Source organism: Cariama cristata, unplaced genomic scaffold (assembly GCF_000690535.1).
Source record: "Cariama cristata isolate BGI_N322 unplaced genomic scaffold, ASM69053v1 scaffold38647, whole genome shotgun sequence".
Lineage (NCBI taxonomy): Eukaryota > Metazoa > Chordata > Aves > Cariamiformes > Cariamidae > Cariama > Cariama cristata.
The window spans coordinates 1,378-14,807 of NW_009625642.1; the positions used below are offsets into that span (position 1 = coordinate 1,378).

General features: G+C 43.3%; 1 protein-coding gene across 1 annotated transcript; it reads right to left on the reverse strand.

Moving 5' to 3' along the window:
- Window positions 1–330: 330 nt before the first annotated feature.
- On the reverse strand, window positions 331–7,623 carry LOC104164379 (IQ and AAA domain-containing protein 1-like; the record flags this gene model as incomplete). The annotated part of the gene is made up of 4 exons (XM_009703683.1): window positions 7,312–7,623; window positions 3,542–3,655; window positions 1,139–1,327; window positions 331–402 (listed from the first exon to the last, which is right to left on the reverse strand). Coding segments are annotated over exons 1-4 (687 nt in total), but the record flags the coding sequence as incomplete, so codon positions are not given.
- Window positions 7,624–13,430: the final 5,807 nt, after the last annotated feature.

Here is a 13,430-nt window from a genome sequence, read left to right on the forward strand (position 1 = left end):
AATTATGAATGAAAAATTGATTAATAAAATTTCCTTGCTTTGTCATGCCTCGGTCAAATTCCCTAGAACCTCGGGCAAATTCTACATTGCCTGTTTCCATATGTGCCGTATACATTGCTCTATGTATATATGGCACGAAAGCATGCAGCGTAAGACAAATTGTGCTACTTCCGTGCCATCTATCATTTCAGTTTAGTTGTGTATTCCTTAGAGACTCCTTTTAAAACAGGAAGAGTCTTAGAAATTAATTCCTTATCTTCTGCCAAGTTGTAGAAGTCTGAAGAACAAACAGACTGTGGCATTTTATATTCTCTAGGCAGCATGACTTACCATCCCCAGAAATATCATTTCCTCTTCTCTCATTTTCTCTGTTTTCTTTCGTTGGATATATCCACGCCAAACCTGCATTGTAAACAAACTCTAATGAGATAAATGGGCCTTGTTACAGCTTCCTTTACTGTGGCAGACACAGGAAAAAACAAATAGAGGAAGGAAAGGCACAATATACTATTGAAACTATTGCTCTTTAACAGGTTGCCATCTGCTATTTTTTTCAAAAACAAAATTCTATCCTCTCACACTGGTATATATAGCTTCCAAGTGCAACAATATCAGGGTTTCAAAAAGTGTTTAGACTTAAGATTTAGATCGAGCTCCTGTTCTCATCAGGCTGAATCATCTGAATTATTTGTCCGTAAGGGCTTTTTCTGGAACTTAGCAGTGGTCTCCCTTTGTCATCTTTTCACTATATGGAATGAACTCTTTTCCCTGGAGATCACAGAAAGAGGCATGAATTCTCTGAGATGCACTGGATTCCAAGGGGATGTCAGAAAGAGCAACTGAGGTCATAAAAATCAGAATGGAAAAACAACGTGTAGGTTATAAAGTCATCCTGCGTTGCCAGCGCAGGACTGTTTCCATTGATCTCACATCTAGCGTCCTGTCCCATTTTGTTAAGTGGTTTAAATGATGTATTTTTCACCTTGCTAGACACCCTGAAAGCTATCATTTCAGAATGCTTCCTATCCTATAAGCTGTGTTTCTGCCTACTGCTGTTATTCTGAACCAAAACATTACCATTTTGTTCTGACACTTGTTCAGCGTTCTGCCAGAACTGTTGTTAAATCAGAGATTTCACCTTTTGAATGCAAGTGGCAGCACCATCTGGACTTAGACCCATCTGGACCTGAAGTTTAGTTTGTCTTTCTCTCTTCTCTTCAAGGTACGTTTGCTTCATGAATGCTGCTCGACAACGGCCTTGGTGAGCCCGTTCTGCAACCTGGATCACTTTAATGGCTTCTTCAGATGTTATAGCCTTGACAGGTTTCTTCAACAGCACAGCCAAAAAGGTATGGACAAAAAAAAAGTATTAGTTATGTGTTTTGATAATTGCCTACCTCAGCACATGACACAACAAAATGAACTTCTTGCAGAAACTTTCTAAGACAAAAAAAAATTCCTGTCACAAACAGCAGAGACTCCTGTCTCAGTGCTATCTTGCAATATCTTGGAAGATTGATACCTCGAGAGACAATGTTTTTTTCTGAAGACCTTGAGGAGAAAGTGAACCTGATGTATTGATGTGTGACAAGGAAAGCCTGATGCTATAGTGGGAAGCAAGAATGGCTGTACATGGCTTATGCATGCTGAACTTTATCTATCTGAGAAAAAAAAGACATAAAGAACCATAGGGCTTTGTCCTATGAAAAGAAGACCTTCTTAGGCTATGGAATGCCTTCCTTTTACTTTTCTGAAGGGATAAGTTTCTGGATGTGCTGCTGGGAGCCTAGCTCTCTTGCTGAATGGAAGGATCGGCTGTTCTGAGTCAGCCCAGCCCAAGTAGAAGAGCCCTGGGGGAAAAAAACCCCAAACATATCAGAGCAGTGCAGCTGGAGGGAGGAACTCCCCTTTCTCACTCCTGAGAACTCTTGTTAACCCCTCATGCTCCCCGTGGAAAAGCTGAATTATTGTCCTTTCTTGACGTTAATCCCCCGATTGGAGACAGTTCATATTTAATGCTTCTATATACATCGTGTGGAGCTCACTATACTACACTTTCAGCAGGGCTTTCTATAAGAGAATTACACACAAGGACAAATGATCTGCAGATCAGACTCCTCTGATGAACTCCACTGTTTTTGATTTATGTTAGACTGCTTGTAACAGTACTGCCACGGACACTGAAGAATACAGCGGTCTGTTACACAGCAGTTAGGATTTCCTGAGTACACGGCTTGCTACGATGCATGCAGACGTGCTGACAACCCTCTAGCAATCCCAGAGGTGACTAAACTGGAAGTGCAGCACATGGCACTGGACTCATACTATGTGAGATTATTTTATTCACATTTATTGAATCCTGTGCCCCTCTTTGCAGCATCCTGGCAAGGGGAGACCTGGACCTGCCAGAGCCTGAAGTGCAAAAGCCTGGTGCTCCCTGGTGAGATGGCTGCATACCCAATAGTCTCATCTGTAACAGATGCCATGTTGAAAAGGTGTGAGAGCAGAACTGAGAAACAAAAAGGCTTCAGGATGTAATGTGCCAAAAGAGGGGATCTCCACAGACCAACATCACGTTACTAGAGGAGCAGAGAATTTACCCAGAGATTTACTGTGGAGGCCAAGAGGCCTGCAGCTGCCTATTAAAGCAATCTAGTAGAGAGCCTGTGCTCTGCCTCTGCAGACCGCCCCTGTGTGACTGGTGCTGCTTCTTTCCCTGGGAACCTTCCCTCCCTTGCTTTGTGGGATCAGTACACGCAGACTTCCCCCACCAGCACAATTACTGGTGGAGAATTCAACGGTTGCGGCAGCGCAGCGGTTTGACTAAGTGGTCTGATCAGGACTGTCTCTTATGGCCATAACACCTATGAATCTAAGTCATCCAGGCACGTAGGCACAGTTGTTTATTTCAAGGGGTTAGCAACGACTGCTTGTAGGCGACGCGCTGCTTCGAAAAGGTCAAAAGTATATCAAATCCAGAACAGTCTTCACTGGAGCGCTCGTGTACTTCTCTGTAATGACTTTTGCTCTGCCAAAAGTCAATTTTCTACTCCTCCTAGCAGCTGCAGCTCTCTAGCTGCACAGAAGAGACTGCAGTCATTGTTCAGGGGTTACAAAAAACTGAATGCTAACAGTCGTGCTGACCTGAACTCTGAGTTTTGCCCGTTCCAGTTAGGAATCCTGGTTCAGTAAAACTTAAGCCCAACTTGATTTCAGTTGGACTAATTACGTGATGAGAGTTAGCTACACAAATAAAGCACCTACTAAACTTGGCTAAAGTGCTGCCCCTTCTCTGACACTTTCACACACATAAAGCGGAGTCGATTCATTTCAGTCTTGAACAGACTCAAGGTGTGACTGGATATTGTTAGACAGGAAAATTTAATGTGACTTTCTATTTGTGCTTTATCTGTAAACAGACTTTTACTTCCTAACTGCTATAAAAGTACTTTTCACTTCAGTGGCTTATGTGTTCAGACACATGTGGCTATAAACTAAAAAAAGTTAAGCACGTTATTATGTAGGTATGTGGTATGCTTACCTGTGTTTGCAATCCAGCGTTAAGCAAAATCTGATCAAGGGTTTTCTTCCTCTGCTGCAGGACTTTCAGGTTTTCTTTAATGACATACCTTGGGATAGGTATTTCTATGTCTTCCTGGAGTAAGAAATAATCATAAGATGCTTTTTAGAACTGCATTAAAATCAGGTTATTGATTGAACACCTTTACCAAGGAATTAAATTGGACTGAGATTGTTGAATATTTTGGAGCGCTGGGGAATTTGACCTCTGTAACAGCTGCCGAGCTGTTATTTTGCAATTACTTAAGGCCTAATTCAACAAAAACAAATAAATCAACCCAGTTTCTGAACCATGGGAGCCCAGAAATCTATCTCTTTTATAATGGCTCAATTATATTATCAAACTCTTAAAATATTTGGCAGGGTTGCCGGAAATTTAAACATGATTTCCGCTGAATTGAATACCTCTGGTTGTATGGTCATCCGACTCTTTTTTTTTTTTTTTAATCAACATGAAAAACAGATCTCTTCTATTTTTTTTTTAACCATTGCAAGCAATCAAAGAACAATTTTGTTTGTCTGCAGGTATTTCTACCTGTAGACAGACTGTCACTGTCTGTGACTGCGATATCTCAGTCACTTCTCAAAATCAGGTGTGACTAGAAGTGGCTATCTTTACCCATTTCCATCATTAGAAAGATGTAATTGATTCACATTTCTACCGATTCGCCTCCTCTAGAATGTCACCCTTGTTGAGAAATGAAAAAAGGACACAGACAGGCACACAAAAAAACTCCCCAAAAGTTAAGATGCTGTAGATAACCTGTTCTTTGTATCACACTGAAAACTGGAGACAATTCTTCAAGAACAATTACTGACAAGTATACTTCTTCAGGGTCGGGGGGAACGTGTCTTCACAGGTCTGGTTCATACTGGTGCAATGATCCCTATATACTGTTTCAGAAACATCTAGAATATCTTCTCAAGCAAATGATTTATATAGAAGGAGGGATGGGGGAGACGGGCAGTAGTTACCTTGTCGTGCTACTCAGGAGTTGCACGGTCAAGTTAGAGGATAATTTGTCCTCAGGTATATGTGGGCACTTGGACCTTTTCCCTGAGAAGCCCAAGATAGGTACAAGACTTGATGCTGCGCTATCAGTGTTCTCTGTTCTGTCTGCTGTGGAAACGGGTGGGCTTCGACCTGCTTGGGGAGACCTTTGACTTGAGCCTTTGCAGCCTCAGTGCCGGCTCTGGTGTGGACAAATAACAGAGGAGAAAAGTGCTGGCTGTAAAGAACAAGCACCGCTCCTGCCTTGACACAGGCGCATGGTAAATGTGCTGCCTGTGAGCTCTAAGGGATTCCAATTTCTAGAGCAAGAATTTGCAGGGAAGGCTGTGGCCAACGAAAACAGCGCCTGTGAACTGCCAACTTAAAGATTTCTTTGTTAATTCCATCGGTTGCACACTGTGCAGACCAGGACATCCCTATTACGGCAGCATAAGAAAGCTTTCCAGTAGGACTGTATTTATCCCTATTGATTTTATCAATGCAGAGGTCTGGTCAGCTAAAGTTTCTAAATATTTGTCTTGTTAAGCTCCCTGTTTGCACCTTCCAACATCCTTGATTGTTGATAGAAATGATTATATGTTGGACTCTGAGTGCAAATCGCTCTAGGATGGATTACAAATCTGGCTGTCTTCAGGTATGAGAACTCAAGCAGTTTGGGCATCCTTGCGTAGGATGAGAGGGCTTTTACGCTATCAGGTAGCAGTGTGAGTCAGTGCAGGGGTGATGAGTATCTCTCATGTCTAACCTGGGCTTTAATTACAAGTGATTCGGGACCGTGACTTTTACTGACTGTAAAGATGAGATCAAAGCCATAATACTGGGGTTGGAAGGGGTGGGGAGTAGGGAGCCTGCTTCTCTTCATAATCTCTTTTTGGGGCCCAGCATTGAAAAGTTAGGCTTGCGATGTTTATCCTTGAGTCAAATCTGCAGCTTTTCAGCCACTCCCAGCTCCACATGGGATTTGTGTATCCAAATACCTTTACAATTACCCCAGGAAATGGAGTGACTGAGTGCTGGAAGGCAACTGTACGAAAACATGAGGCATAGAGCTAAAGAAAGGTGAAGCTTGGCCTTACAGTGACATAGTAAAAAGTATGCAATATCATTGCATAAGATTTAAAATGAGACTACTGTGTTGTATTCTCTGCCTACAATCATGCTGGATTTTAGCCCATGATAATACAGTGAAAGGAAGGACTAGAGAGATCCTTTCTGGGCAGATTCTTTAAGAAAGAGAAGTTATTTGTTGAGTACTGGCCAGTAATTTTGTTTTGTAACCAAGAATATGTGATTATTTTATTTAAAAAAACCCATAAATCTGTATTCCTATCTACTATGGAAGGTAACGTTTTCTTTGAAAAAACCCTGAAATCTTTTCAGTGACTTTTTTTTGTAGTAGGTAGGCATGTCGTGCCTTCTTAAAATTAAGGTGTGGTGCAGGAATTTCAGTTTATGCTTTAATTGTCTTTAATAGATGTCAAGCATAACTTTTCAGACTTGCCAACTTTTTGCTGCAGGTGGATTTACTGATAAGTCATGAAAACAGCAGTGTTTAATGATTTCAAAATATCATTGGAAGGATCAGTTTCCCGGGGATGTGTTTATACTCTCTAGTATGCCTTTTCACAGTTTAAAATAGTTCTTTGCCGCGATTAACGTAGAAAGCTGATGAAAATTCACTGCAATTATTATCTTAAATTTGCAGAGCGAAATAGATATACAATTGCAACCAGAAACCTGTTTACAAATCACAAAATAATGCTATAATGATATTAGGCAATTTATCTCGCGTTATAACTGGGATCCTGAAAAAAGCAGGAATTTAAGCGCCTGCTCTTTTTCTTTAGAAAAGCAGCGGTACCTGCATTTGACAATAGGTGGCGCTGTCTGCGAGAGAAGTAACCACCTCTTCGCAGCTAATTTTTGATACTGCTCTTAGAGAACAGCTTCAAGACTGGGCCTTATTGTCATTCTGATCTGGTTTAGTGGGCTGTCTGTCAGGGGGCTGCTTTTACATCAGGCAGTCCCCAACCCTGGATGTTGAACGTGCTCCCACCTCCTGCCTCCTTTACACTAACAGACTTGTCTCAGACTTCTCATTTTGTTCGTCAACGGTGGCATTGGGTGGAAGGTTGGACTTGATGATCTTTAAGGTCTCTTCCAACCATAACGATTCTATGATTTTAGTAGTTTGTTGTACTATGAACTAGTAGAAAAGATTATGCAACTTTTAGCACTATCTGTAACCTCTGGAAGAGGCCTGGGGCCAGGCTGATTTCACAGTGATGCAGAGGGCAGACTGAAGTGGACTCTAGCTTAGTTATCAGTTGCCCATCTTCTATCTAATCCCACGTTAAAATCGGGCAGAGTCAAGCTGCTGACATTAATAGCAAAACTGACTAAGTTAATACAGCTTCATCTTAAGACACACGCAAGAGAAAGATCCACAGAGCCTGTGCTGTTATGGAGAAGCCGAAATGCAACATATTGATCAAGCAGATCAGCTTTTAAAATCTTGCTCCAATATACAATGGTCATTATAGATCGAATCTACTCTGATCTTTAATAAAAATGCCATAATTATCGATCACCCAGTATGCTAGTGAACATGCAGGAAGCGAAATCACTTGGTGGAACTTCACAGACTGCAAGTAACTGTGATTGTCCTTAAAATACAGGATAGGTAAAGTTCCTATGAATTTGCTCAGAGGTAGACCTACCGGGAGAAGCTGTAAATCTATCAGGATATCATCAAAGTAATGAAACTCAGAGTTCTCCAGCTCTACCATCTCTTTTTTTATCTCCAGGATCCGGCCAATCACTCCGTCTAGCACTTGCCGAATCGCTGCCCGTTTCTGCCAGTGAACGAGTTGGTCATGGGCCGTCTCCAAGTTACGGAAGATTTGAATGTATTTGATGTAGGAAGTGGCTAACATCTTGAATACTTTCACGCGGTCCTTCTCTGGCTGGAGGAACTCTTCTCTTTCTCTCTGGAGCTGGATGTCAAGGTCTTTCTGGGCATCTGCCCACATCTTATTGTAAGCGCTAATTGAAAAAAGGAGACTATGTTAACCTGACATGAAAGCAAGAGTTAGCACGCAACGATGCCAGGGCTCTATGTGTGCAGATTTCCCAAAAAAGCAAGCCTGGAAGTGTGAGCTGGATTTATAAAGAGAGGTTTTTTTTAACATACCATGTATTTTAAAAACCATTAGCAAAAATTTCTCTTTTGGATTGTTTTAAAAACAGAAATCTTAAAATGCTTTTTCATCCATGAAAGCTTAAAAGTTAAAAACTTTCCAATTCATCCTTAACATGCCCGAAGCTACAAGCCCCAGTAGTGCCACGAGTTTCATTCAATTGTGCCGAGATGATGGTTTAACAGAAAAGGTGTCTCCCTATAAAGCCCTTATGATGGGGGAAGGTCTATTTTAGGTCTCTGCATGTTTGGGATGAGGAGCAATTGATGTTTCTAAAGCGTGTGTTGCTTTTCTGCCCTTCTGAAGTGGTTGCTCGGAGCTAACTGTAGGGTAAGGGCTGTATTGGTGCCAGTGCTACAGCATAGCTGTGGCTGCTATTTTAGATGTGAAGCGAGGAAAATAATTCCAATTTATTTCTGTGGCAGCAACTGTTGCACTCCAAGCAATTGCTAAATGTCTGGTCCAGTGGCTAGAGGACTGGGTGACATGGAAGATGCCACCTGAGGCCAGATTCATCTCCAGAAGGGATAATGCTGTTTACTTGGTAGTTTTGGTAGGAATAGGTGGAGCTCTGATGGGGGCATGGACTGGCTGTCAGTAGCTTCTCATGGTAAAAACAGGTCAGTGCAGAATATCATGGGAAATCATCCTAAAGGAACAAGAAATGGACTCCAGGCAATGAGGCTTTTATTCAGAGAAGAGCTCAAATGGCAGGTTTGTCACTCAAAGGTGCTAACATCTGTGGTAGTGAAAGACACTTTTAGGTTCTGTTCAACTTTGTAACCTCTTTGCCAGGTGGAGACCCTCTCTTGGGAGTGACAGGTGTCAAAAAAAAAACTTACATCTTTGAAAATGCTTCTCTGCTGGCAGAGCTAAGGAATTTCTTTTGCACTGAGACTCAGTTATGCTGGGAGAAAACTAGTTGATTCATGTTGTCAGGTTTGCAGGACGAGGGGAAAACTGGGCTAAGGTAACATGGAAAGCTGACTTTTGTTTCTTAGACCTAGAAATAAAGGCCATTGGCCTCAGTGGTGCAACCTAGACTCCTCCCATGTGCCTCACCAAGCTGTTGCTTGCTGTTCCTAGAGCCTCTCAAAGAAGGACGAAGACAGTAAAAGGCCCTGCCTCCACGAGATGAGCTTTCAGAGCAGACCTCTTGCTGGTCTGAGGAGCATTGAGGGAGTGCTGGTGTATTCATTCTGACAAGAAAGCTGGGCAGCTGTTAAGGTTGCTTGTGCTTGATAATAAATGCCTAAGTCAGAGCTCTGTCAGCTGATCTTATCGTTCCCAGGCTGGGAGTACAGAATGACCTTGCAGCTTGTGCTGCTGGAGGGACCAGTGAGGTGGACAGGACAAACTCCAGCCCACAAGTGCATGTCCAGGATGCTGATGGGGCTGTTGGGACCCCCTGGAGCAGCCAGCAAAAACACCAACAATCTGAACCCTCCTATTGAATTTGCACTATTAACTTTTTAACGTGCATATTATACTTTTCAGCTGACCTGGGTTTTCTGCAGGATGCAGCTGGTCCTGTTTTTCCTAATGCCCCTGCAGCCCACCCAGGTCTTTCCCCTTCCTTTTTTCCTACTTCATTTACATCCCATTGCACCACCCGATTCACTCAATTGCAGCAATTAACCCAGGTGCAGGAGATAAACAAAATAAACCCAGCAGAGTGGAGAAGATTGGCACAAACAAGACCAGCATTAGCTTTGACCTAACAGCTCTGCTGGTTGATCAATGGGAGTTTAGCACGCTTCCTCTGAAGTTGGGACACGGAAGAACATACACCGGTGTGAGGCTCACGGGGTTTTCCAGCACAGAAGGAAACAACGTGGTATTATACTTACTTAGCTGCGCCTACTCACAGACTATTTGATAGCGGGGAGGTTATAAATCTTTGAGGATGCCTAGCCCTGTAGGTCTGTTACATCCCTACAACCATACCGCTGATTTATGAACCGTGGGTATCCTCGGGCTAGAGCGTTTCGAATGCAGGTTATTGCATGGAGACAACAGATTGTACCGCAACGAGAACCGACTCCACAATTGTCCACTTCAATTTACAATAATCTCCTTTTCTGCCTCCTCTGACTGAGGAATGTCAAGTGGTTCCTCCTGCTGAGCTTACTAATATCCAGTTTCTTTCTACATTTTGAATGACTTTTTGAGGGAGGAGGGGGATGGAGCGCCCTAGCCCTTGAGAGTATGTTAACATAAGGTAATATAGATGGAACATAATTGCTTCCATAACGCATTAGTTTATCAGATAAGTATTAAGATGATTGCTAGCACGTTGCTGTGGGTCAGATGTTAAGACTATGGATATCGTGGCATGTTTGTAGCTTTTGCAGCAGCGATGCTCTGTGTAAATGAGGGCAAAAGAAGAGACAGGCCCATTGGAAAATGAAGCATTGAAGGAAAAGATTGATGTGGAACTGCTAAATTTTCAACTGTCACAAGCTGATGGCTCCTGTGTACCTTTTGCGGTCAGGGTGAGAAACTGATAGCTCCTGCGTACCTGTTGTGGTCACGGTGAGTGATATCTTGGGGTGACCTAGCCCTGTTCAGTTCATTAGGCATGTGGTGAGGAACAGCAGATACTTGATAACTGGACAGTGCAAGCAGAAATGTGATTTGAGTGTTTCTTGGTTCACCCTGATTAAAAACTAGAGGACACGTGCACAGCCATTTGTTTCCCTTTCCCAAAAAAGGGATTAAAATAATGATTTCAGGTTTTACTAGTGTCCAAATGGGAGCCCTTCTGGACTAGTTTGAAGGATGAGATGCGCCCAGTGTTTACAGCCCTTTCTGGGGGACTTGGTAGAGCTACTATAATCCTGAGGAGCCCTTCAGCTTTGGAGACAAATGTGTTCAAGGCTAATCAGGAGAAATGCACGTCTTCAAGGCTATGCATTAAAAGCAAAGGACAGGACTGACTCTCGTTGCCTGTTAATCAGACAGCATGTGACACCCCCCCCAAGTCCCTATTTGAATTTTTGCCTATTTGCTCAGTCACCCTGAGCATTAAGTTGTAAACTCCCTCAAAATTGCTTCCATGCGCTGAATGGGGGAGTACAACGCAGCCTTGAGCGCACAGGCTTTTTATTTACTGTTACTAGTTCATCCTGTAGGCTTGTTCCTGTTCTTTAATGGGTAGGTTGTGAGCTGTGTCCATGCCTGAGAACAATACTGCATCAGAATTAGATTAGGTTACAGCATCTAACTAGCCTACTAGTGCAGGTACCCAGCAGGACTGTGCATAATTTTCCTACTCAAGGCATAAGATTATTAAATCCTGGAAAAGAAAGAAGTCTGTCTCTTGATCTCTGCATGTGTATAGCAGTATAAGTAATGCTGCAAATTGTCATAGCAACTACAAAATAGGAGCGTTATGGGGAAAATAAGCAATGCTGTAATGGGATGAGGAAAAAACACATAAAGTGACTTAACTCCAGAGCCCCGGGGGTGCTTTCTGGCAGCTTAGAGCTTGGAGGGAAGGTCAAGGCTTTACCGTCTAACCGATGTCCCTTCTCTTTGCTCCCACAGAGTAGGAACGGAGTCTAAAACAAGAGCTTAAGACGACTCTTTTGCCATAACGTGACTTCTAGTTTGAATCTCACTTTAATTGCTCAAAATAAAGCCTGATCCGCTTATTTAGAGCAAAGCTTAGAAATTTGTTTTTCTGCTCAAGTTATAAAGAGATGTTTAAAATCCTGCCAAACCATATATATTGCCTCATTTTAATATTCTAGGGCCCTCTAACTCTGCGTGTTTGCTTGACCCATCTCTTCTTACACTTAGAAAAATGTATTGGTTTTGAGTACAGCTGAGGTTAGCCTGCTTACTTGTTTTGAGACCTAAGCATGCCCTTCTTGGAAGGATTTGTGCTAGGCGTGCAAACTGTCCCTCAGGCTACTCTTGAGCCAATAGTGGAATCTGGCACCAGTTGGGTTACCTTTGTGTGGGTGGTTGTTCTTTTTTCCTCTCCCAAAGTGTCTTGGTTTTTTTACTTAGCTGCCACAGGGAACACTATTTCTGTTATTCCAGGACATGGCACAGTTTGCGCTCCAAGCTGTGTCCGTCTCTGGATTTGTATATGGGCTGAACCCAGGCTGCTTTGCTGCCTGGCTCTTCTGGGCTGTCCTCTGAGGACGGAAATATCTCATGCTTTCGCACGCCGACCACGTAAATGCAGAGTGTAGTACTGCATGGGCCCTACTGTTCTCTTCTGATGGATGGGCACATGGAAAGAGATGGAAGGGAAAACATTTGACTCTGACTTGGCCCAGCTCTCCACCCAATACGGTGCTAAATTGGGTGTGTTTTTAAAACCTTCCTGAAGCATCTATGCTGCCACTGCAAACTACCTGCATTTCCTTCTCAGAGGATTAGATTGGGAATGGAGAAAGCACCGGCTTGTGAGCACAAGGAGCCCAGCACTGTGCAGAACAAGCCAAATGTCACGGAGAGGAGAGGCAACTGAGACGTGGGTCTAGCGACAAGGAAATGCGTGCAGGGGCCAGTCCTCAGGGTCTCCTCGAGATACTTGGGGCTTGACAGGTCAGCCATTGTGTTAAGCCCTGGGCAAACACGGGGGAGGGAAACCCTGCCCTGCAGCCTCTGTAAAATAAAGAAACAAGAGACAAAGGTTGGGAGGGGAAAGTGAGGCCCTGAGAGGAAAAGGGGCTTGCACAAATGCTGCTGCTGGCTGTTTTTTCTTCTCTCTTTCTAAAAATCACCAGATTTAAAATGACTGCTGGCTTATTCAGGTCAGCAGTTACCTCTTCCCCCACTACAACCTGCTCAGGTATTGCATGGGGATTGCTGGGCTAAATATATTATAGAAGTAGCTCTCTCTCCTTTTTTTGATTTTTGTCTTATAGACAAAACCTTTTTGGGAGTGGAGAGGTGCAGACAGAAACAGAGATCAGCGTGGCCTTACGACACAAACAAATTGACTGAAAGCCTATCTGAATTAATTCTTGTTTTCAAGGCCTTTAGCCTGCAGTTCGGAGCAGTGCAGACTCGTGGTTCTCAGCTTGGTCAGGCCCACCTTCCTCCTAAAATAAGCTTAGGCTTACGCCAAACTATAGCTGAATGTAATGCTGCCAGATGACTTCTTTTAAGCATGCTTGCTCTAGCTGTGATGTTTTACAGACTTTGAAGCATTTGGGGAAAATAAAGGATAAACCATAATAGGCTTTGGTTGGGACGGAAGAAAACATACAGCCTGCTGGTGGTGTTAAGGTGAAGAGCTCTAGGCTTCTGTCCTTTCCAGTTTCACTCTTCGGTGCTATGACAGAAAGTGAATAGGGGATAAAAGATATTTTGTGGTATAAATGTAATGGGAAGGTGAGGAAGCCTGCTTCACTAAGCAGCGGTGGCAACACCATACCTCAGCAGGTCTCAAGCACCTGCTCTAGCCAAACTCACAAGGCTGATTGGGAAAATGGCTATTTTCTTACAGGAGGACATGGCAAAGCTATTAAGGTGGGGGAGACGTGATTGTAGGCTGAACTTCCCTGTAGCATGCTCCAAGGGCCAGCCGTCTTCTGTCCATCAGGCTGCGGCTCCTGCCTGGGCTGGAGCCTGCCCTTTACTTTGAGGTGAGGAGGAGAACAGCAGCTTCCCCTCCT